At 40.1% G+C, this 25,707-nt stretch overlaps 1 protein-coding gene across 3 annotated transcripts in view; it reads right to left on the reverse strand.

Moving 5' to 3' along the window:
• Positions 1 to 25,707, reverse strand: part of scaper (S-phase cyclin A-associated protein in the ER) — a 291,693-nt gene that overhangs the window by 176,061 nt on the left and 89,925 nt on the right. For all 3 annotated transcript variants that reach the window (XM_078532314.1, XM_078532315.1, XM_078532313.1), the window contains 5 exons: positions 22,932 to 23,074; positions 22,061 to 22,142; positions 18,904 to 19,056; positions 17,344 to 17,451; positions 5,783 to 5,919 (listed from right to left, as the gene is read on the reverse strand). In XM_078532314.1, the coding sequence (XP_078388440.1) occupies positions 5,783 to 5,919; positions 17,344 to 17,451; positions 18,904 to 19,056; positions 22,061 to 22,142; positions 22,932 to 23,074 (623 nt within the window). The remainder of the gene's footprint in view (positions 1 to 5,782; positions 5,920 to 17,343; positions 17,452 to 18,903; positions 19,057 to 22,060; positions 22,143 to 22,931; positions 23,075 to 25,707) is intronic.

A 25,707-nucleotide genomic window follows, 5' to 3' on the forward strand; every position in this document is an offset into this window, starting at 1 on the left:
AGCACTGTTGATGACCCTTCCATCACTTTACTGGCAATTGAGAGTAGACTGATGGGGAGGTAATTGGCAGGATTGGATTAGTCCTGATTTTTGTGTACAGGGCATACCTGGGCAATTTTCCACATTGCCAAGTAGATGCCAGTGTTGTAGCTACCCTGAGCTGTATGTAGCTCATTAGGTGAAATCAGCTAACAGCACAGACTGAGATTCAAGCCTGTGGCCTGTTGGCTTACATGGGTCAGCAATGTTTCGATCACTACACAGGTCATTGGTAGAACAAATTTATAGAAAGACTGTTTTGATGTACCGACACCTATCTACCCTCCTGGTAGGAGCTGGGCATTTGAGGTTGAGTAACTTAGAAGCAATGTTGATTTCAATGTTGAGTTTCAGCCCTGGGGCATCCACCTGCACCCAGGTTCCTATTCTTTTCCTTCTAACCAATAATCTTTAAATCAGTAATATGCAACTGTTGAATTAAAATATGCTGCATGTAGGGGACTGGTTATCTCAATTAGCTAGATGGCTAGCATGTGGTTCAGAATAACGCCAATGGCGTGGGTTAGATTCCTTTTCCAGCTGAGGTAGATTTGGAAACTGTCTCCTTGCTGTGCCTCTGAGATTGGAAGGCAATGGCAAACCACGACTGACAAAAACTGCTAAGAAAAACAGCTCCAGATGAACAATCAGCAGACAATGAGCCAAGGGCCTGCCTTTGGGCAGAGCACACATGAATGAATGAATGCCGCATGTACATTTCTAGAAAATCCCTTAAAATTCATATAGTAGAATCTCCATAGGGAGAATGTCCCATGATGGACATTTAGAAGTCCTCAAATGTTGGTCTTGGTAGGGAAACAAACCACATGAAGCAATAAAGAATAACAATAAAACACATTTCTTAGCTGCAAGGTTTTGATTTATGTCAAACATTATAGGTGTTATTGGTCTGTGCAATGTGGTTAAGGCTCTGTCTGGCAATACTTCTGATTGATAATTAGAGAGTGAGTAAACTGAAACTTGGATAATGAAAAAAGTAACTTCTCTTTACATAGTGATTTATATTAATTAACCTAGGCCTGAGTGTACAGGACACAATTTCAAAATTTGAAGATGATGCAAGACTTGGAATTACTGTGAACTGTGAGGGGGATAGTGACAGACTTCCAAGAGGACATAGACAGGCTGGTGGAATGGGCAGACATGTGGCAGATGAAATTTAATGTAGAGCGGTGTGAAGTGGCACATTTTGGTCAGAAGAACAAAGAGAGGTAACATAAAATAAAGGGTACAATTCTAAAGGAAAACATGGGTAGAAGGACCTCAGTGTATATGTGCATAAATCATTGAGGGTGGCAGGGTAGGTTGAGAAAGCAGTTAATAAATTAAATTGAATCCTGGGTTTTATAAATAGGGGCAACAGAGTACAAAAACAAGTAAATCATGAACCTTCATAAAACACAGGCTCAGCCTCAACGGGAAGAACATGAAGGTTTTCGAAAGGGTACGGAAAAGATTTACGAGAATGGTTCCGAGGATGAGAGGCTTCAATTATGCGGACAGAAGGCGAAACTAGAGCCGTTCTCCTTGGAGAAGAGAAGGTTGAGAGGAGATTTGTTAGACGTGTTCAAAACCATGAGGGGTCTGGATAGAGTAAATGAGGAGAAACTGTTGCCATCAGAAGAAGGTCAAGAACCCTAAGGTGTTTAACAAAAGAACCAAAGGCGACATGAGGAAAAACTTCTTTATGCAACAGGTGGTTTGGGTCTGGAATGCACTGCCCAAGTGTGTGGTGGAGACAGATCTAATTGAGGTTTTCAAAATGGAACTGGACGATTATTTGAAGAGAAAATATTTTACAGGGCTACAGGGGAAAGGTGGAGGAGTGGGACTAATTGCATTGTTGCAGAGAGCTGACAGAGACAATGTGCTGAATGGCCTCCTTCTGTGTTGTAACCATTCTATGGTTCAAGTATAGATACATTCAAGGAACTTCATAAACACTTGAGGAAGAAAGAAGCTGAAGGTTACCCTGATAGTGTGATCAAGAAAGGTGGGAGGAGGCTTGCATGGAACAAAAACATAAGAACTAGGAGCAGGAATAGGCAATTCAGTCCCTTGAGCCTGCCCTGCCATTCAATACGATCACAGCTGATCTAATTTCGGCCTCAACTCCAATTTCCCACTGTCTCCCCACAACCTTTCAACTCCCAACTAATTAAAAATCTGTCTATCTCCTCCTTAAATTTATTCAGCATCCTGGCATCCACTGCACTCTGAGGTAGTGAATTCCACCGATTCACAGCCCTTTGAGAAAAGTAATTCCTCCTCATCTCTGATTTAAATCTACCACCTCTTAGCCTCTCGTTCTAGAATGCCCCACACAAGGGGAAACATCTGCTCCACGTCTGCTTTGTCTATCCCCTTTAGTATCTTATATACCTCAATTAGATCCCCTTTCATCCTTCTAAACTCTAGCGAATATAGGCCAAAAACTGCTCAATCTGTCCTCAAAAGACAAGCCCCACCTCTCAGGAATCAATGAACATGAACATAGATGCAGCGTTTCTGTGCTGTAAATTCCATGTAAAGCTTCTAGCAGGGAATAAAAACACCATACTGTGTTTCACATCCTCAGGCCATCATGGCCAAGGAATTAATGTTCAGTAGGCAAATGCAGGAGGGTATTTGGTGATATTAATACTGCTTTAGATCCCAGGAACCTTGAGCTTCAAAGGCCCTGAAATGTCTGTTTATGAGAAAGCTTTTGTGCAGGGAGTTGTGAGGTCTTTTTTTTATATATACAGTCAGGGAGCTGTACAGAAAGGTTACTGTTGCTGCTGCTGCACATGGAGTCAGAAACATTCAGCAGAAGCAGCTTGAGGCCCTGGGCCTGGCCTTCCCTCCATCACATTTAAAATCCGGTATTGGAGATTATTTTTAAAAATCCTTACTAAAAACTTAATTTTGGGACAGTTAGTATAGGGAAATGGGCAATGGTCTGAGTGCAGCTTGCTCTGATCAGTAACGTTGGGAAGAGGCCGTGTTTGAGCATGGCTCAAATTTTGGCCTGCTCGCCACTCACCTTGCATCTCATACTGCCTGAAGTGATACTGAGCAATCTCCAAGTTTGGCAATGGTGATGTGTGGTTGCTGGATTTTCTGAGCTTAGTTATTTCACAGCAGGGAAAACAGTTTGAGGAAATGATTACAGCGGAGCTTGCTCTCCACATTGTTCAAGTTGGAACTTATCGCTCACTTATACTGGAGATTGAATAAACCTTTCAATTACAAAAACACATAGTTCCAGAGTGAGTGGCGGAGTCTAGAGAGGAGGAGCTTTTGAATATGCCCTCTCTCCACCCCCCCATAGCACAGACCACATGCAACACTGCAAAAGGCAAATGCTCAGTTGAAACTCTTCTCAAGTCACTTCTGTCCTAAAGTGAAATCTGCAAAAACCCAGCCTTCCACTCGTCCATTTTCATAAATAATCCTGGGAGCAAAGGCACGCCTGTGCCGATCCAAGCAACTTGTGGTTAGACTAGCTTCTTCTCAAGATCCTTTCTGCAGATAACGGATGGCCAATCAGCAAAGGAGAGTTTACCATCCAGCGATGAATAGGAGGTGCCGGAGCAGCACTTCAGTGTGCTCCGGCAGCACTATACCCCTGAACAGTTTTACAAACTGAGTTCAAGTTGAAATAATACGCTTCTATATTTGTAAACTTCCTCAATAAGATGCTGAGGAATTGAACATTTTCCAATTTGGGTTCCCCTGTGTCAGCTTCAAGTATTCCCAGCTCAGGAATAGCGGAGATGATTCTTAAGGAATTGGAAAGGTTGACATTGAGAGGATGATTTCCCTGGCTGGAGAGTTTAGACCTGGGGGTTACAATCTCATAATAAGGAGTCAGCTGTTTAGGATCAAAATGGGGAGAAGTTTCCTTACTCAAATGGCTGTGAATCTTTGGGGTTCTCTACTTCAGAGGGCTGTGGAGGGTCAGTTGTTAAGTGTATTCAAGGCAAGGGTCAAGAGGTTTTTTATCATAAGGGAAACAAGGTTAGTGCAGGAAAGTGGAGTTGAGGAGAAGATCAGTTATGAATGTATTGAATGGTGGAGCACACTTGAAGGACCAAATGGTCCACTCCTGCTCCTACTTCTTATTTTATTATGTACTCCAGCAAGGTGTGGGAGAGTTCCAATCTCAGAAAATCAATCTTACTGCACCAATGTGATATTTTTGCCACATCAGCCATCTCCCAGCTTCTATGGGCGAGATTACCAATTTAATGCTAGTTCCTGATAGAGGCTTTCAGTGCATCAGTCTGAGTTTATATTGACCAAACGGTCTCAAGTGCTTATTTGGATGTGCATGAGCTACCACAAAATCCAATATACAAGTTAAAACCTTTGTGCTCCACCTTAACCACCTGGGTATTTACACTAATCCCGACTGCAAAATAGGAGAATGGCCTATCCAGTACAGCAAAATTGCAGATTTTACAGTACATTAAATTTACTGAAGGCCAAGATTATATTTTCTCCTCTGTTTTACTCTGATAGTTGCTGTGTTGTAATGACTTTTATTGCTGAATAATTATTTTGTATGGAACAACTTTTGTATGGTATTGCAAAGATTGACCAGCTCCACATCCATGAGTGTCCAACAGAATATTCCAAGATTACCTGTGTTACTAGGATAAATTAGAGAAAAATATCAAAGAACTCAACACAATTCCCTTCACGTTCTGCCAACTGGATCAATAGTGAAGGAGGCAGTGTCTGTGCCTGGGAGCAGGTCGCCTGCTTTTCTATTCCTTCAGCCAGAATGATGCAGAAAAACCACTTGACAAGGGCAAGAAAGCAAATCTAAAACAGAATGAAAAACAAGTAGGACGCTGTATGCTGAATAAAACATAATATGGTAAGTGTGCCTACCAAACAACAAGAAGGCTCAGAAAGCCAAGTTTCATTTGTCAATGCTTAAACACAAGAGAATGGCAGTGATCTATGATTCCAAACGAATCAACACAAAAAGGAACTGACAGGCTTTAAGTATGGTGCATGTGTCGCCATTCACTCTGAAATTCATTTACCTCTTCATGTCGAGGATCTGCTTGTTAGTCCACAGGTAACATAACACAAAGTCATTTGCTATAGTAATGTCTCAAACCAAAAATAACTACAGCAGGTGACACCCTATCTCCAAGGGAAGGAGGATGCTGACAACTAACGATAAAACAATGCACGGCACACAACTCTGATCCGCAGATGTCACTTTCCAACCTCATGACAAACTACAGGTCTGACAACTCACTTTATATTTCAGAGCATTTCCAACTTTTTCCCTTGTTGTGACAGCCAACAAAATTAATTAAACCCTAGACCTGGGATTTGACACTCTTGCATATTGCCTTCTATTTGTTGATTACTATTGATTTTCTTTGATACTTCATTTAAAAATCAATAGCTGGAAAGAAAAATAGGCATGGTTTACACATACTTAAACATACAAATGCATGCTGGATGGAACTGTAGTTTTGGCCAGGCGCTGGCAGCCAATTACGAGAAAAGCTCTTAACAGGTGAAAGCAAGGGCTCCAGATCGATTTTCAGTTTTCTTTTCTAATCACAGAAAGTGGCTATAAATTAGACTCATCAGTGTATTTTTGAGATAACCCATGAAGCAAATAACTTTATGTTTTTTAAAAAGAAAACGAGCCTATTAAGTTTTTTTTTTAAGGATAAAGGGGTCATGGTGAGAGGATGTCTAACATTACCTGGAGTTCATGCGCGCTCGAAGTTTCTTGGCCTTCTTCCTGACTTTCTGCTTCTCTTCTGCATCCTTTGATGTCTCTGGGTGTACACAGGTCTCAGTCACAATGTCCGTAATGTATTTCTTGCAGGATAGATGTTCCTAATGGAAAAAGGTATAAATAATCAATTGCTGAGACAAACTTTGCCTTTCAGTAGAACTCAAGAGTTCTGGACCATAGCTCTGGACCATGCCCAGGTCTTTTGCAAAGGCCTGTAGAAGCTGAAACAGAAACATCTGTGGAGAGGGAAACAGAGTTAACGCTGATGACCTTCCATCAGAACTGGGCAAGGGGTGAGTGGATCAAGAACAAAAGGAAGGTCTGTGAAAGGGTGGAAGTCAGGAGAGATCAAATGATGGAAGAGTTAGTTTTACAAGGCCAAAGGGAATGGGGATGGGACAAGAAAAGAAACAAAGAAATAAATAAAAGATGTGCCTAGAGCAGGTGTGCTGCAAGGGAAACCAAAACATGGAACGGGGGAACAGAGTTTATGGTCTGAAATTGTTGAACTCAGTGTCGAGTCCAAAAGGCTGTAAAGTGCCTAATTGAAGATGAGGTGCTATTCCTCAAATTTATGTTGAGCTTCACTGGAACAGTGCAGCAGGCCAAGGACAGGGATGTTAGCGTGAGATGTTTACAGGTTGAACTGCTGGGGAGACCACGTTGTGAGCAGCGAATACAATAGACTAAATTGAAAGAAATACATGTAAATCACTGCTTCACCTAGGAGGAGTGCTTGGGTCTTGAACGGTGAGGAGAGGAGGTAAAAGCTGTTACATTTCCTGCATTTGCATGGAAAGGTGCTTTGGGAAGGTCCCCTAATGGATGAATGAGTGAAGACATTTTGTAGCACTGGGCCACATATAAAAAGTTAGTGCAAGCTGTCTGTGTTAAGTCATCAGAGTTGGAACAAATTGGCAAACCCCATTCTCCATTAAGCCGCATTCCTACATTTTAATTTATTTCCTTTATCTGTCTTCAGGTATCTGTCACTAGATAGAGGGAAAATAAACAATTAGGCAACCTGCTGCTAGAGTTTTACTGCCATCACTGTTCTACAATTTACTTCTACCATGTTTTGATAATTGGTCCTATGAAGCATCTTGGCACATTTTACTGTTAATGGTGCTACATAAATACAAGTTGTTGCTGTTCCAATCAGCTATTAAGATAAGAATGAGAATGAGAATGGTCCATAATGACTGATACACTGATTATCATGAACTCCTTGATCTTTCCACTCAGCACTCCTCAAGAAACTAGTCAAGACCCACAATATAATGAACACTGAAGCAATATGCATGTGCTAGAACTTTACACAATCCATAACTGGTACATAAACCTACTGAGCTACATTTACCCACCCATTCCAACTATTAACAAATGCAAAACACTGCAGATGTTGTAAATATGAATGCATTTCAGCTATTACAATTTAACAAAATCTCCCATTACAAATACATTCCTGGACTTTTTCCAATTCAGCAGTTTACAGAAATATCCACAAGTCTCACCTGTGTAAATATAATTTCTGCTCTGTAAAGATCCCAAGTGGTTGCCTATTTAATTGAATTGAAGAACTAATTTCACCATGGCCACAGTTCTGTCTTTCTTTCACATATACACTAATTTTCCCCACATTCTTGAAACTACTTAGGCCCTACACCATTTGTGGTTGACCTGCTATTGGATGCTTAACACGATCACGCTAAGTTGGTCACTGCACACTGATCCACTAAGTTCTGATTTGCTTTCAGCCCTGTGCAAATCTTTGAGGTTCTGTTCACCACGTTCCCACAACGCTGAGACGTGGAACTTTGACATTTGAGGGCAGGGAGCCAGATGAGAACAGATCACAACACTTTATGGTGCTATTCCAACAACTAATTTTTATACACAGAACTGCAGATTAATGTACCTTAAAGGAGTGCCCAGCATTTGTGCAATGTTGAGATGTGAATTTAAGCCAGAATACAAACATTTGTCATTTCACTGGAAGCTGTGTGCTGGCGTTACAATTGTTACGACTGTGCTGATTTTGCAAGAATAATCCGTAAAGTAACAAAATTGCATTGCATAAATTCAGTATTTAATAGTTTCTCTCACCCTCACAAAAGGTCACAGTTTTTTACAGACTCAAAATAATTAGAACTCTGAAATTTGCCAAATAAATTGGCAGGCATTAAATGGAAAGGCAATATTTTTTGTTCAACCAGCAAGGCTTGACTTATTGCATTTACGAGTTTTGTTTGATAGGATACTACAAAATGTAAAATGGATTCTGAAGAAAGCCTACAGTGGAATGATTTAATGCAGAATTGATGAGAAAAAGCAGTCAAAGTAAAATGTAAAAAAAATGCACTGATACATTATTTTGTTATACATCTGTCTTACTACTAACCTTCAGTACTATGAAAATAAAACCTACAGAAAAAATAACACAATGCAGCAAGCATTGAATGCATTGAATAATTAACTCGTTAACTGCTTAAAAAGCACCCAGCCACAATTGTAAGATTTATAAGAAACCAAAACGAGAGACATCCTGAAACCCAATCATCATAACTCTTTTGGCAATGGGATAGGAAGAAAATGAAATGCCAGAAATTGTACTTTTTTTAAAAAAAATAAAAGTTTTCAGTTTTTCAAAATCTTGTTTTTCTCTCCAGTTTTCTTCTTTTCTAATTTGTGATTGGACACAGCCAACAACTTCTTTCTGGTAATTCACCCAAAAGGTTTAAAGTCTGATGACTGTCACCAGGCCATTCCTCCATGTGGTCAACGTCCTCATCCCTTGCTCACAGGAGCAGTGGATTATGATCATGGATTAGAAACTCAAACTGATTTTCTCCTCTTTAGCCCAGGGGCACTGAGGCCCAATTCCAGAGCCTTGCCACTGTTCCAACAGAGGTTGGTTAACATAGGAAATGTTATGAATCAAACGCAAGATCTGCCTGGTCTCTACGTCACAGTTCCAGGTCAGGCAGTGCATTCATCTGCAAAGCCATTGGGGAGGGGTCCCTTTTAAATTAAAAAAAAAACATTTTTGTAAACGTTTGAAAAAGGCATCACAATTCACTGGCACATGTCTCATTCTTAAATTTTGGGTTTTTCAAACTTGTGAAAAAATTCTGTACTCTATAATGTTATCTGTCCAACGTCCTCCATATTGTGGGGATAAAAAGTCCATATGATCATTTTTATGCTATCAATACATTCATGACCCATAGAATTACATTAACATGTAAAACCTGCATGATGATATATCACAATACAGCTTTGTGATAGTGTACAGATATAATCAACCTTCAGCATTCAATAGTTTGCACAGATCTAAAAGCAACTTTTCAATTCCTACAAAACGTTTTTAAAAAATAACATCACTTGCGTGTACAATAGACTCAGTCTGCTGGTGCTGGATCTGGTATTGCAAACACAAGTGACTTAAGATACAATAATATTACAGTTCAAATCAGGGAATTTGATCGCAACAAGTCAATGGTAGAAACGTTTGATAGAAGTAGAACAGGACCATGTAAGTGCATTAGAACAAAGAATGCGCTGAAGAGGTGAACGGGACTTTGGTACGAGTTAGGACATAGGCAGCAGAGTTTTAGCCGACGTCGAGTTTATGGAGCAAAGAAGAACGAACAGTGCGCCAGTTCTTTGCCCCATCAGAATTCAAAAAAAGGAAATATTCATACAGAAAAATAAGTTTTTTTTTAAGAATTACTCCTTCTCAGGGTCAAGTTTATTTTTGATCACAATATTGGAAACAGCTGAATTCACTGTTTTTAGCAGCATGCATATTATTAAATCAAAAGCATTAACGCTTACTAAAATTGGCCCATATAATGGAGCTAAACCCAGTGCTGATGTTCCATCCCAAATACAGAACCATAAAAGAAACAAACACTAAATCTGCCTGCCACAGCATCACACTGGGGAGATGAAACACAACCACCCTGTTCACCTGCAGCTGTGGAACAGATTTAAGAAGTTATCACTGATGTAATCTATTCACTCACTGACGCTCCTTGTCTAAAGTGATAACTGAATAGAACAAACCTAATCCCAGTCTCTGAAACCGACACCCGTCAGTTAGAGTGTGCTTCAGATATAAAATGAAGTCTGCCAGCTGTCCCGCTGTCACGACAACAATTACAAGCAGTCCGTCAAATCAGGAGGATAGGTGTGACAATGAATGAGGGCAGAAGCCAGTGTCCTTGTTGCTTGCTCCAATATGCAGTTTCTGATCATAATCTGTCCTCCACTGCATGACTCATGCATCGTCAGAAGTTCAACGAGAGAGGCAGAGAGAGGTAGAGAGAGAGGGAGAGAGAGGAAAAAAAGGAGAGAGAAAAAAACTCTTCTACATCACCAAACTAGTGACACACGATTGCAGGCACTTCTCAGAGTTCTCACCTTTCAGGTTGTACAGCTTGGACAAATATCAGAATTCATCCTCAAGAATTCATTAAGAGAACAATGGAGTAATGATACCTCATTTCAGACACAAGTGTCATATCTCAAAGATGTAGATCAAAGAACCGGATTATCACATTAGGACACATTAAACAGCATTAAGTCCAAACTGCAGCTTTGGCTTTTAAACTAATATGAAATGCACCATTAAACGTCTTCACTCAACAGCAAGTTAATAAACCAAATAGCTCTTGACATTTTAAGTGCATTTTAAATGACTTGCAGAGAACAAACAAATTAACATGTTGACTTGCTATGGCTTAATATCACAACATAGGTGTCACACCAAAAGTGGAAATTCAATCAGTTTATCTGCCACTGAAGCCCACATCAATCCTTTTCTTACCTCCAGATTTAACTAATTCAATGCTCTGCTGGCCACCCTTCCATTCTCCAGCCTCCCTAAACTTGAGCTCATTCAAAACTCTGCTCCCCTTATCCTAACCAACACCAACTCCAGTTTGCACATCAGCTCTGTACCTGCTGACTCACATTGGCTCCCAGTCCAATGCCTTGATTTAAAACTTGTCATAATGTCACCATGGAACTGGACATTAAGCTTGTGCTCCATCCAATGGTGGGGCAAAGGGGGTGGAGGATGTGCAAGAGTCCACATTTGGAGAAGTGTAGGGCTGGAGCAAGTTACAGAGATAAGGAGGAGTGAGGCCATGGAGCGATTTAAACACAAGGAAGAGAAATTTTAAATTGAGGCATTGGTGGACTGGGAGCTAATGTGCATCATCAAGCACAAGAGTGCTGGGAGAGGACTTTGTACAGGTTAGAATAGCAGATTTATACTGCAGAGTTTGGGTGAGGTCAAGAGAGTGGAAGAGGGTAGAACGCCCAGGTGAGTATTAGAATAGTTAAGTCTGCAGGCACAAAAGCATGGATGAGGCATTCAACAGCAGATAGGATGAGCATGGACAGACAGGTGATATTATAAACATGGAAGTAGGAGATCTTCATGATGGGGTTTGAAGCTCGGTTCAGGGTCAGATAGAATGCTGAGATTGCTAACCACCTGGTTCAGCTTAAGGCAGTAAACCAGAGAAGTAAATTTGGTTAACGGTTTGCTGATCACTTGTATGATGGTCCAATAGGACGGAGTGTTGAAATCCCTGCAACCATTCTACCAGATAGAGCAGAACAAAACCAGCAGACACATTGTATTCTGACTGAGGGATAATCTGTTCAAGACATTTAAAATGTTAAAAGGATTGTTAGGTCAGATATAAATTCCTCTGATGGGGAATTCAGGTACAAAGGGACATAATCTTAAAATTACAGCAAAGCCATTCAGTATCAAAATCTGGAAGCATTTTTCCACACAAAGGGTTGTAGAATTTTGGAACTCTGTCCCCCCCAAAAGACTATGGGTGCATGGGTTCAATGGGTTTCCAAGTCTAAAATAGATTTTTATTACTCATACGTATCAAAGTATTTTGCAGGAAAGGCAGGAGGCATTTAGGTTCAGAGCAGTCACGATTTAATTAAATGGCAGAGCAAACTTGATGGCCAAACGGCCTACTTCCGTTCCTAGTGCTTTTCTTCTTTCCATTTGTAGAGAACTTCAACAATGGACAGATAGAAATATGAAGGCCTGCGATTCCCCTGATATTCAGGACACCAATGTGAAAAGAATTCCTTAAGGAAGAGGAGTCTGGTGAGTTAAGTAATTGACAGATTTGATTTGTTCAAGAAAACACCATTATGTTAGCTGCCTGAATTTTAGACTGCGCAATCATAAATTCCGTCTATTTAAAACATGGATAATCTTTATCCTTTATTTTTTAATATTGTAGGAGATGAACTATGTCAGTTTTATTCCTTGAAACTTAGAATTTATTGTTGTTTGAGACACGAAATGATCTCCATCAGTGTGTTTTTTTTTTACAATATGACGACAAAAGAATGGTATTTGATAATTAAAACTGAAGAGGACGATGAATAAGATTGTTTATAAAAGAAAGAGAAATGCACCATCCATCTGAATAGGTACATGGGTCTTCGATTTAACCATTCATCTGAAAGACAGCACCTCTGACAATGCAGCACTTCCTCACTACTGCTCTGCAGTATAATCCCAGATTATTTGCTCAAATTATGCAGCTGAGTTTGAATCCATAACCTTTTGACTCAGTAGGTATGAGTGATGTTATTTTCACATGAAAGAAAGCTGCCACACTTTCCTACAGATGGACAGGGTTCATTCAAGCATCCTGCATGTAGACCATAAGACATAGGAGCAGAAATTAGGCCATTCGGCCCATCGAGTCTGCTCCACCATTCAATCATGGCTGATAAGTTTCTCAACCCCATTCTCCCGCCTTCTCCCCGTAACCTTTGATCCCCTTACCAATCAAGAACCCTATCTATCTCGGTCTTAAATACACTCAATGACCTGGCCTCCACAGCCTTCTGTGGCAATGAATTCCATAGATTCACCACTCTCTGGCTAAAGAAGTTTCTCTAATGTAGTTTGTATTCTCCCAGCCACCAATACTGAGCTGTCATGTTGGTTTATCCCAGTTGCAGCTTGTGCATAATGATACATAAGAGAAGTTTTCCTGGATAATCTCCAGAGGACATCAAGGAAGAAGATACGGACTGTGTAGCATCTGACGAGTCTCTTTACTCTCCAGGAAACAAGAATAGGAATCCAAGAGGAAGGCCAGCTTCTATAGTGATGATGATGAATTGAATCCAATCATACTGTTAAGTTTATTCCACCCTGGAGTCAATCCAGTATTTAGCCCGATTCGTACACCAATGAATGGAAAACTCCACTTTGGCCTATGTGGTCTTTGCCAACCAATGGGGTACATGCTGGCCAGAAACAAATTTACAAATTACAACTTAAAAACTACATTTGCACAGAGGTTTTTTTTTTGCATTTTTGTTTTCTTACTGCTCCATTGCTGCAGAATTCATCACAATACAAATTGGCACAATTCCACGGCAATACAGGTTCCTCAGGCAATTTTGCAGAACTGCTTCAGAAAGCTGCCTTGTAATATAAACAGTCCCTAAGATGAACATCTGCGCTTCTTGTTATGGGGTCGAGTATGAACAGAATTCCAATAGGCTGAAACAAGGGCCAAATTTGTGGCTACCTTCATATTTGGGAAGTATTAGTGATGCAAGCCAATGATAGCCATTGGGTGCAATGGAAGGTCAGCAAAAAGGTTTTGAATGGTTTCCTCAAGTAACAACTACACTGGAGGGGTTAGGAAATCGAGCACCACATGCTAACAGGACAAAGTTAAAGGTCACTCTACAATAGGAATCTGAAGGGTTCCCACATCCTTGCTAGACATTTATACTTCCCGTCAAACAAAAATTCTCCATGCCCCCCTCCAACCAAAGCTTTTATTTCAACACCAATAGGAGTCTCAAACAGTGCAAGATTTCAGCATGTAGGGTTTTCCCCCGAAACCTCCCCCACATGACAGTAACGTGATTGAATTTGATCTCTATAAGTAGTTAACACAATAAAAAAAAATTCACATTTCATGCACTATATTACCCACACACATACAGAAAAATGAAGGAGACTCCATGTCATAGTTTTTAAATTTCTAAGAAATTACATTGCATTCTCCAACATCGTTAAAAATATGCAAATTTTAAAAACATTCTTTAATTAAGTAAAATAATTAAGCCTGTAGCATTTACTTTCAGCTGGTGGAGAATATACCACTGTAACCAATCCAATGTTACATGGCACTTAATTTACACATTTAAAAAATTACCCTTGAAATTCCTTATGTAGCAATTTTACATTATATATAGAGAATAGTTTATGAGGAATTGAAATAAAATTACACTCCTCTGTGTAATAAAGAATAAATTTTAAAAATCTTGCATTCATATAGTATCTTATCATGGCACATCTCAAAGCACTTCAGGCAATGATTAACTTTTGCAGTGACTGTTAAGTGGGTAAATGAATATACATCTCTTTCATAATTCATGTATGGTATTATATATCTACATATGGTCAGCATAACATTGGATATAATTCATTTTATTTAGTCTAAATTGTCCGATCAATTATATGTTATAAACCAGGAAAGTAAAAAGATGGCCATTAATTCAGTTAGGTCAGTATTTTTATTCACACAGATATATAGGTACATTAAGAAGTTGACAAGGAATCCTTGCCTTATCTGTTGCCGTTAACTTTTAGCAAATGAGTATCAGAAATAATTAAATGCCCCTAATTTCCAATTACCACCGAGTTTCTTACAATTTTTTTCTCTGCCTGATTCTACTCAGGAACAGATTTTCAGCTAGACTGGTTGCATCAGTTTGGTTGTCATTCTGTCTTCATTCACCATGAGTCTAGACAGTCATAGCATACAATGAGGGGGTGGAAGGGATTTCATAGGTGAGCTCATTGCTGCCCTTACCTAAAGTGCACACACAGAACACCCTTATGTGCCAAGACAGCAAAAGCCCCGGCTGAATTTTCCTCTCCCTCAACTCAGCATTCAGATGACAATTAAAATGCCTCTACTGTTACCTTGACTGAGGTTATGTAACATAGCACAGATCGGTGAACAAGCCTAAGACATTCTTTTCAGCTTTTAAAAATATATTCACAACCCATTAAAGTCATTAGCTGCCTCTTTAAAATATTCCTGTTCGCTTGCCATTTATTTGTTGTTTCTGCCCTATCTTTGTTTTGGTCTGTCCTATGAAAATAATTACAGGTACTTGACTTGCTTTTAGAAGGTAAGGGTATTAACGGGTCCGAAGTTAAAACAGATCGGCCACGATCTATCTAAATGGCAGAACAGGTTCAAGGGGCAGCGTACTTCCAGATCTGCCACATCCTTCCAGCATCTAATCTAACCCTCTTGGTCTGGATCATTCAGCTTTACAGAGGCTAGTGCATTTGCCAATTGAAGCATTAGAGAAGCTTTGAGTTCCTTATCTAATGCGTGGAGTTGTTCCCTTTGAAGAAAGTGGCCTATATTTAATGCTAGAATACTTTAAATGATTGAACATAAAGACACCATCACATTTTAGCACGTTACAGTCAAATGGCAACGAAAATCTAGCTTTCAACCAATTTCAGGCTAAACGGGAAAAATATCAACTAGGTTGGAATAACTATTTTCTTCAATATCTTACCTCGCCCTCTCTGATGCTACATCAACACTGACTCTCTGCTACATTTTCTAGAATGCAATGATGTTTGACTAGGATGTTTGAGTGGTTTGGGAGAATTCCCTCCATTAAGCCAATCATTCTTTTTGTGGCACTGTAAGAAGCATCCTCAAAATGCTTTGAACAGTTGACCTTTGAATCTATTTCCACAACTTTGACAGTTATCAGTTTACACAGCCTTGGGCTGTTTTGCAATATGACAACTTAATACCATATATTTAATGAAAGTCATTGCACAACATTTCAACCATAAATGCCACGAAGAGGGAACAGAAATAATTTAAAAGTGTAGTCGGGTGTTGTGGTATTATACAAAAGCGTTGCGCTGAAAAACTCCCTACACACAAGGAAGTTCCGCTGGGATGCGTTGCTTTTATCAGCGCAATACACTGAAAATTGGCCAAACCAGCAAAGACTGTAGGATTTCAAGTGCGAATTATGTCCCATGTAAATTGAGCTTCCACGATCCATTGCACTAACACTAATTAACACAATCACTTTAAGTTACTCACAGGTTATAGACCGGACGCTGATCAACATTGCTTATTTGTTATAAACCCTTTTCAGCTTCATTAGTCAAATTGCACCAAGTGACCACACTCAAATATATATAGGAATGTTTGCTTTAAAAAATTTGCATTCTCAAACTCTGTCTGATTGTGCTGGATCATGGCAGAATTTCCATTCAACAATATGTAAGTAAGTTTGAAGGGAAACTTGAGGGAAAAGACCTTTTAGTCACAATTTAAGCACAGATCGCCGATTGCACCCAAAGTGAAAATTCTGCCCAAAGTTGTACAACACAACTTTCCCAGGTGGGGGCAGCAAACAAGGTGGAAACAGGGGGAAAGTCACTTGGAGACACTGGCATCTGCTTCCCACTGGATGGTAAAAGGGTCAATAATACCAGTAACTGGGAGCAAATCACAATCACCCTCCTGACACAAAACAATACATTACAATGGGGACTCATAAAAAGGAAAGGATGTGATGAATATTATCAAACAATCCTAAACAGACATTTTTACAGCTGACAACTCAAGCATTGCTAGAACTTTGAATATTAACAAACTGTTCAGAAAGCTAAAATGATCCAAGTGCCAAATCTCTGAGTGCAAGATGTTAAAAAAGAAAAGTTCAACGTACAGAAACCAAGTCAGAGCATTTGATAGCTTAGAACTGAAGTATGCACCAATGTTAGAAGTAACAAATGCTTTATCAATAAAAACAAAAAACTACTGCGGATGCTGGAAATCCAAAACAAAAACAGAATTACCTGGAAAAACTCAGCAGGTCTGGCAGCATCGGCAGAGAAGAGTCCTCATGACCCTTCAACAGAACTGAGTAAAGTTATGAGAGGGGTGAAATATAAACTGGTTTAAGGTGGGGGGGTGGGGGTGGTTGTAGGGACAAGCAAGCAGTGATAGGAGCAGATAACCAAAAGATGTCACAGACAAAGGAACAAAGAGGTGTTGAAGGTGGTGATATTATCTAAACGAATGTGCTAATTAAGAATGGATGGCAGGACTCTCAAGGTACAGCTCTAGTGGGGGTGGGGTGGAAAGACTGACAGGGCATTAAAGGTATAGATTTAAAAATAATGGAAATAGGTGGGAAAAGACAAATCTATATAAATTATTGGAAAAAACAAAAGAGAGGGGGAAGAAACGGAAAGGGGGTGGGGATGGCCGAGGGAGTTCAAGATCTAAAGTTGTTGAATTCAATATTCAGTCCGGAAGGCTGTAAAGTGCCTAGTCGGGAGATGAGGTGCTGTTCCTCCAGCTTGCGTTGGGCTTCACTGGAACAATGCAGCAAGCCAAGGACAGACATGTGGGCAAGAGAGCAGGTTTTTTAGTAAAACTTACCACTTCCTCATCTGACAGCTCCCGCCCCTGAATGCTGCTATTCTCCCGTACAGCCTGCTGGTGTTTTCTCCCTTTTATGTGGCTGAAGAGATAGACCTCAGAAGTGATCTTTGGAACAAAAAGTAACAACATTTCAAGCTCACTGAATCCTCTAGACATCCTACAGCAGTTAACAGTAGTAGGGTCTTCACACGGGCCACTATCAGGGTCCTGCAAACTAAACAACCCATTTTTATTGCAAAACTTCCCTATTTCTACATCCATAAAGGACCCTTATTTTGCATGGTGTGGAGAAGCTTGTTGGAACTTTTAAGAACAGAATAAAGGTTATTTGATCCAACAATCCCATTGCTTTGCTAGCAATCAATCCCCAGCCACCTGCATTGGCACCACGCCTCTTGATCTCTCTCCAGAAACACAATGTCTCTTGAGCTCATTGATATTGCTCTTTTCAAATCACTCCCTAGGTAAGTTTTCCAAAACATAATTCATTCATAATTCCAGCCAATTTCTGCCACATCCATAACTTTATAATTTGCATCCATTTTAGTTTGGATCAACTTTGTCAATTCCCTTGAAAATTTCAATTAGGTCACCTCGAACCCTCCCTGTTTTCCAAAAGAAACAAGCTCAATTTCTTCAATTTTTGCCTGCTACTCAGGCAGTACAACATTTACATTACTTCACCAGTTGAGGTGTTAAAATTGGAAGCAATAGCAAATACATACTGTCAAGATGATATAATATCTATAATGTTATTGGAAATAATTTTAAAAGCGTTCTAGTGGTGTCTGTGTCTATGTGTGTGCCTTAATTGGATTAAAGCCAACTGGTCTAGAGGTTTTGATGTATAGAAGAGAAGATTTGAAATGCTAATTAGGTAATCATAGGCAAGTTAGAAGGTAAAGTGTAAAGGGGGCAATTTGCATTTTTAAATAAACCATTCAAAAGAATGGGTGAAATATTACACCTAGCCAGAAGAAGCCAAACAGTGTTTAATTTTTCCAAAGCTTACTAATAAAATTGGTGCTATGAAGAAGAAGAGGTAAAGTTAAAAAAAAACCTAGTGATACAACATTCAAAGAGGAAAATATGTATAAAGAGCGAGAAGGCTGTTGGTAAAAGAAAAGGGATTCTAAGATCTAAAGCCTTCAGCCTGTAAGCCTCAAGCCACTGTCTGCAAGGACCCAGAGCTGAAAGAAACTCATTTTGAATTCGACTGTCCAGAGAGTACTTTTCCAGGGGTCTGTTTAAATCTGTGCATTTTACTATTGCCTTAATGGAGGTGTAACTGAGAGTCAGATTAATTAGGGGATTTTTAGAAGTTATTATAGTAGTAATTTGTAGACATATGTATGTGCTTACAATCTTTTAATTGGTAAATGTTTAAGTTAGTCTTATAAAAATCTCCTGAGACTCGGTGGTCTTATTATAACTGAATTCAAAGCCTGCATCTCGAAACATACAAATTGCAAGAAATTGGTTATGACAGTTGTTAAAAGTTTCCCTCTGGGATTTGAACAACTCAGCATTTACCATCAGCTGTGTCATAATACATACCAAAACATTGCACAAGGAACAATGCTTTTTCCGTTCATATGGAGTAAGTTTGGGAGCGTAGTCAGTGTTAGCATGCCTCCCGCTGCTAAGTTCAGCTGCTTTCTCTTTCCGTTGTTCTATCTGCTCCATGTGCCTCCGACTGCTCTCGTCATGCTGAACAAAAGACAAAACAGATGTAGAAGTTGTCGTCTACAACAGCAGCAGTTAATGTTCTTCTGCTGGCTCTTCACTCAAGTTAAATTTAAATTTAAAATATAAATCACATAACCTGTGCTCTCTGTCCCTCTGCAATCTCCCCATTACTACAATTCCCTCTACCTTGTACCTCTGTGGCACGAAACTCATGAGATTCTGTTCCTATCTGTCCAAACGGACAGTTGGAATACTGTGTACAGTTTTGGTCTACTTAACCAAGGAAGATTTATTTGCTTTTCAGGGGGTGGAACAAAGGCTCATCGCTGGCACTAGACAGCTGTCCTATGAAGAGAAGTCAAGTAGAATGGCCCTCTACTCGCTGGGATTTAGAAGAGTGGATCTCATTGAAATGTATAAAATTCATTGAAGACTCATAAGGTAGAAGCTTCATTAGGGTAAGTTCCCCAGCTGGTGAGTCTAGAACCAGGGGTCTCAGTCTCTGGAATAAGAGGCCAGTCATTTAGGACTGAGGCAAGGAGAAATTCCTTCACTTTGAGGGTTGTGAATCTTTGGAATTCTCTAGCCCAGAGGGCTATGGATGCTCAGTCATTGGGTACACTCAGGTCTGAGACTGATAGATTTTTAGACACTAAGGGAATCAAGCACACAGGATTCGGTGGGAAAAGTGGAGTTGAAATGGAATATCAGCCTTCTTATTGAATGGCAAAGCAGTCTTGAGGGGCAGTGGAAAATTGGCGCAGCAGTAGGCCTAAATTCTTATGTTAACAGAATCGCTATAATCCCTCAGATGATTCCCCTCCATGCCTACACTGCCACCCCAGTGTACTTGGGGGCTCCATTATTGCTGCACTTCTATTTAACATTTTTAAGTGTAGCATCAGCTTCACATATATGCCAACAGCACCCAGCTTTACTCTCCACCATCAACTTCAATTTCAGGATTGGTGAGTACAATCTGACTGCCCATCCATCCTCAACTTCAGAACCCTACAGTCTTGTCCCATCCTTTCTTGGGAAAACAATCCAGCTATACACCCCATCCTTCCTTGGACTCTGAATATGCTGGAGAAGTTATTCAGTTGCTTTTCATCCTCCATTTTCTTTTGTTTTAATCTTGTTCATGTCCTGTACTAAAGATCTTGGCTTTTATTTATTTTCTTAATTAAAAGAAAAGATAACACTAGACAAACCAAGATTTTCATTTTTCATATAGCCATCGATGATATTGATCTACTCCTATAGAATTGGTCTAGTCATGAATCTATGCAGCCAGTTTCTATTTATTTAGCTTTAATATCAGCCATCACATCACATCACTACGGCTGAAACCAAATAGAATGACGTGTGCCAACTGATTTAGTTTTAAGTCACCTCCAGTTTCTACAACTGGACAATATCGTATGAAGTGGGGCCACTAACTTTTTGTGGTTCACCAAAACCCTGGGTGCTTGACAAGAATGTATCTTTTCAGCTGTTTGAAGTAGGTGACTGATTGTTCAGTGTAACAATAGAATTGGAGGAATGAGTGGCTTACAAATAGTCTGGCAAGTGAAGCCAGATGGTAGTTTCTTTGGATTAAAACTCATTTGAAATAACATCATTTTTGAAGTTATGCAGGGCTATTTATAGCAACACAAGTCAAATTCATGCTTGATTTCTGATAGTGTAGTGAATTGTACTGATTTATTTTATATTCGTTCATAGAATGTGGCGTCGCTGGCTAGGCCAGCATTTATTGCCCATCCCTAATTGCTGTTGAGAAAGTGATGGTGAGCTGCCTCCTTGAATCACTGCAGTCCTTGTATTGCAGCATCGCCCACAGTGCTGTTTGGAAGGGAGTTCCAGAATTTTGACCCAGTGACAATGAAGGACAGTGAATAATTGGAGTCTGATTCTGGAAACTAATATTTAAAGCCCCAGCCTTCCCTATTTATTCGGGTCGAAATTTCAGAAATTGGATTCCCTGTTCAGCAATAATTGTTAGGCAAAGTAGTCAAGTGTTTAAGTTGCTATTTTCATCTATTTCCAACAATTGCATTCTGCACATTGTTTCCCTCATTCTTTCTTCCATTCCTTGAAAAGAGAACATCAGCTAGTAAATTTGTCCAAATTAACATCATGGTTGAATGGCATCAGTGGCCTTGCTGTGAAATGTGTGTACTTGGCCAGGGCCAGTTTGGACAATTCACAGTTGGCCTCCTTTTCTGACCTTGATGTCAACCAGCCTTAGTTCTTATGGAGTTACACAGCCTGACTTGATCTAAGTGGTTCCTCCCTGACGGTGAAGACATGGCATGGCAGGCATCTGTGGGTTGGGAATGAACTAAAACAAGTAACACCATATTTGCTTTGAATTATATTTTATTCTTGGGGAGAGTACTTACCTATGAAATATCTCAGAAATGGTTTGTACAAAGAAAAAAAAGTGCAAAGTGGTTGTGTGTCTTTGAATATGCTCAAAATGCCTTGCCTTTTGAAATTGGAACACTACAAGGAGTTAGTTAGGGCTCCCTCACCGCGCCTGCTCTGCTAGGACAGTAACAAATTTACTTCAAGGTTTTAAATGTAAATGAGAAACATTTATGATAAATGCAAAGATCTGCATGAACAAAATGGGAGTCCCTCACAAGAATTACCCCAACTAACAGAAATTCATGATTCTGACACCTGAGCGCTCATCTTAAAAATAGAACAAGCAAACTCATTAAGAACGCTACATGAGTCATTTGGTGCCTTCTCCAATGCAGGTCCTCGTCTTGGAAAGGTGCCAGATGACATACTTGTTACAGAAATATAAAGTGAAATGGTTCTGTACCAGGTGATACCAAGCAACACATGTATTCAATCAGATTTAATTTCAGGATAGCCGCTGAAAGACCAAGACCCTAACTTAGCCGATTCCTTAATGACCCTTGACACTTGCATACCAATCAAACAAGAACTATAAACATTGCAACGAGTCCTTGCGAGGATCAGCAAAAATTTCTCCGTTATATTATACCTTCAACTGTATTTTCTTTTGTAGTTCCTCCATAGCTTCTTGTTGTGCTGCACTAAGTGCAGCCAGCCGCTCTTCTCGTTCCCTGCCAATAGAGTTAGTCATCAGGAAATGAGCACAGCACAGAAGGTAAACAGCATGACAGACGGGAAGATGTGTAGTGATGCTTGGCTTTTTCTAACTAATCCCTGCCATGAAGGGCGCCAGATTGAAATAACTCACTTTACAGGGTGAGAAGTTACACCTCCTGAAATGTGTAGTCCTATCTGTTTAACATAAACAGACTTTGAGAAAAGGACTACACATGTGCAGGATCAGACATATCCCAAGTAAGCTTTGAATGCTTATACAAGTCTACTTAAAAAAGTGTAAATTTGCAACATAGCCCTGCCAATGACAGTATAACCCCTAAACCCAATTCACACTTTCCAAAAAGTGTATGGCAATCAGGACCAGGAAACATGAGATAAAAGCAAAATACTGCGGATGCTGGAAATCTAGAACAAAAACAAAGATACCTGGAAAAACTCAGCAGGTCTGACAGCATCTGTGGAGAGGGATACAGTTGATGTTTCGAGTCCATATGACCCTTCATCAGGGTCATACGGACTTGAAACGTCAACTGTATCCCTCTCCGCAGATGCTGTCAGCCCTGCTGAGTTTTTCCAGGTATTTTTGTTTTTGTTTCAGGAAACATGAGGTTATATTTTCTCTCAGGAGCCCAGGGATGCACAGCAACATTCTAGTGGCCCAAATGCAGCTGCCAGTGCGACCAACTAACTTTAGACTGTGACCTTGTGGTCGGTATGTCATAGCATTACACCAATTGGCTCTAGGGGGCTGCACAGGAATCTGCATAACAAAGGCCACAAACCTCGCTCTTTCACGTGCAGCATCTTCCCTTGCTTTCTCTTTCTCTTGTCGCTGTTGCTCAATTCGTGCCTCCTGTTCTCTCCTTTTCAGCATCAGTTCCTCCACACGGGCCTGGCGCTCTGCCTCTAATGCTCGCTTGCGTTCCTGCATTCAGCCACATTATTTTTTTTTTTTACACAAGAGGTTTTTTTATTGTATGAAAGACCACCAAAAATAATATAATACTTTTCAAAATTTCCATTGTCTTCTCATTGACTTCTGACTGTGGTACACAATACCAGCTCCAGTAACTAGACCAAATGTATGTCGTTAGCATGTGTCCTTAGACAGTGTCTATTCAACCACAGTTATAATTAACCCTGCCCATACAATGCGTTTTCCAGATGGGTCATTTGATAAAGAGCAGAAGCAGCAACTGTGGCCAATTTTGCCCTCTAATCAAGGGCATGCTAGTCAACTTTAGCATTCTTCCACCTAATAACTCGACATGGAGCAGACACTGAAGTTGGGCATTTGGCTCATTTATTCATGGGTTAAACTCACTCAACCTTTAAAGGAGCTGTATACAACTGGTGTGATTTCACTCTGATGTGTCAATATAAATGCTTTGATCACAAGTGCTTCAGGCATCACATCATATCCAGTTTCTAGTCAAAAAAATCGTATTTTTACAACTTCACACATAGAACGAGATTGATATTTGTAGGATTTGTATAGAGTGAGATAACTACAAACTCCATGGTACATGATGGTTTATGAACTAGTGAGGTTGAGAAGGACGGACACTGGTACTTGCATAGTGCCTTGACACATACTTTTGGGACAGGGACTTCAGTTGTTGCATTTGAAAGTTATTTACCACTGTTAAATAATCTCAGAAATGCAATGACTATTATAATTTAGGTAGACTTTCTAGTGTAGTACTAAGGACTGCTCCTTTGTCAAAAGCACCATCCTTTACATCCGCTGCTAAACTAAGGCCCCTTCTGCCTGTACTACGGGGAACTTGCTGTGTGCAAAATAGCTGCTGTGTTTACATATGTAAAAACAGTGATAAGCTTTTATTGTTGCAAAGCGTTTTGGGACATTGAGAAATATGATAGGTCCTTATATAAATGCAAAATTTATTTCTGTTTTCTTTCATTATGGGCAGAACACCAGCAGAACCCCTTCTCTGCTTCAAACAGTATCACAGGATCTTCAACACAAGAGATAGGAGGAGTAGACCATCAACCCAGCTCTGGCATTCAATAGGATCATAGCTGGTCTTGGGCTTCAACTCCACTTTCCCACCTACACCCCATGTCCCTTGATTCCCGAGACACCAAAAATCTGTCTATCCCAGCCTTAAACATAGGCAACAATAGAGCATCCACAACCCTCTGGGGTAGAGAATTCCAATGATTCACAACCCTTTGAGTGAAGTAATTTCTGCTCATCTCTGTCCTAAATGATCAGCCCCTTATCCTGAGACTGTGCCACCGTGTTCTAGATTCCCCAGCCAGTAGAAACCACCTCTGTGTTGACCCTGTCAAGCCCCTTCAGAATCTTGTATGTTTCAATGAGATCAGCTCTCATACTTATAAACTCCAGAGAACATAGGCCCAATTTAATCAGCCTCTCGGTCCAGGGACCAACCTAGTGAACCTCACTGTACTTCCTCCAATGCAGCTATATCATTCCTTAAATATGGAAATCAAAACTGTACACATAACCCCAGGTGGGGTCTCACAAAAGTCCTGTACAATTGTAGCAATAATACTTCATTCCTGTACTTGAACCCCTTTACAATAAAGGCCAACATGCCATTGCCTTCCTAATTGCCTGCTGTACCTGCATGCTAATTTTGTGTTCCTTTACGAGCGCACCCAGGTCTCTCTAAACATCAACATTTACAAGTTTTACACCTTTTTAAAAATACTTTGTTTTTCTATTCTTACAACCAAAGTGAATATCTTCACACTTCCCCACATTATACTGTAAAGAACATATTTTTATTTTTTCCTGGACTGTGGCTTTAAAAACTGCCACGGCTGCAGTTTAAAAAAGATGTTCACGGGAGCAGGAAGAAGAAAATATTGCTTTCTCTTGGAACAGTATATGCCAGGTTAGACAGAATGGTGCTGGAACGGAGGCCTGGTTTAAGAGGGGGCTGTCTAGCGACAGCGTTTTGATTGGCTCCAGACCAAGTGGCCAGTTTTTGTGTGAGGATAGTGCAGTAGATCAGCTCCTAGCCTGAAAAGAGGAAAGACCTGAAACCTTTCTCTCTCCTGTGTTTTGTAAGACTCCAGTAATTCTGCCATAGTAGCGAGCTGGCCATTCCTCACATCGCTGTATCCTGCTTTCTTTGAGAAATCCCAGTCAGGAGGAAAAGGGGAAAAATCACCGGTAGAGACATTAAAAGCAAGTTTCAACCAGAGAACCACAGACTGCAAGTGCTGGGAGACCACCTCCTGTCAGCCACAACAACTTGCAAGAAGTTTGGAAGAAAGCAATCAAAGTCAACCCATCTAACCCTGAACTCCGGATTGGTGTTATTGAACTGTTTTATCTCACCCTTAAAATCCATGTTTTGTATGTCTTATATGTATGTATGTTTGTGTGTGCATGTGCGCATGCGCGTGTTTGTGTATAGGGCTTTAAGGAGGGGGAGAGTTCAAGTTATAGAGTTCAAAGTTAGCAGTTCATATTTCTTTCTTTTGCCACTGGTTACAGACAATTTGTTTAAAAAACAATTATTTACTTGTTAAGTTTACAAACCTAGTGCTCATATTCTT

The sequence above is a fragment of the Cetorhinus maximus genome, chromosome 30 (assembly GCF_964194155.1).
Source record: "Cetorhinus maximus chromosome 30, sCetMax3.hap1.1, whole genome shotgun sequence".
NCBI classification, from domain to species: Eukaryota; Metazoa; Chordata; class Chondrichthyes; order Lamniformes; family Cetorhinidae; genus Cetorhinus; species Cetorhinus maximus.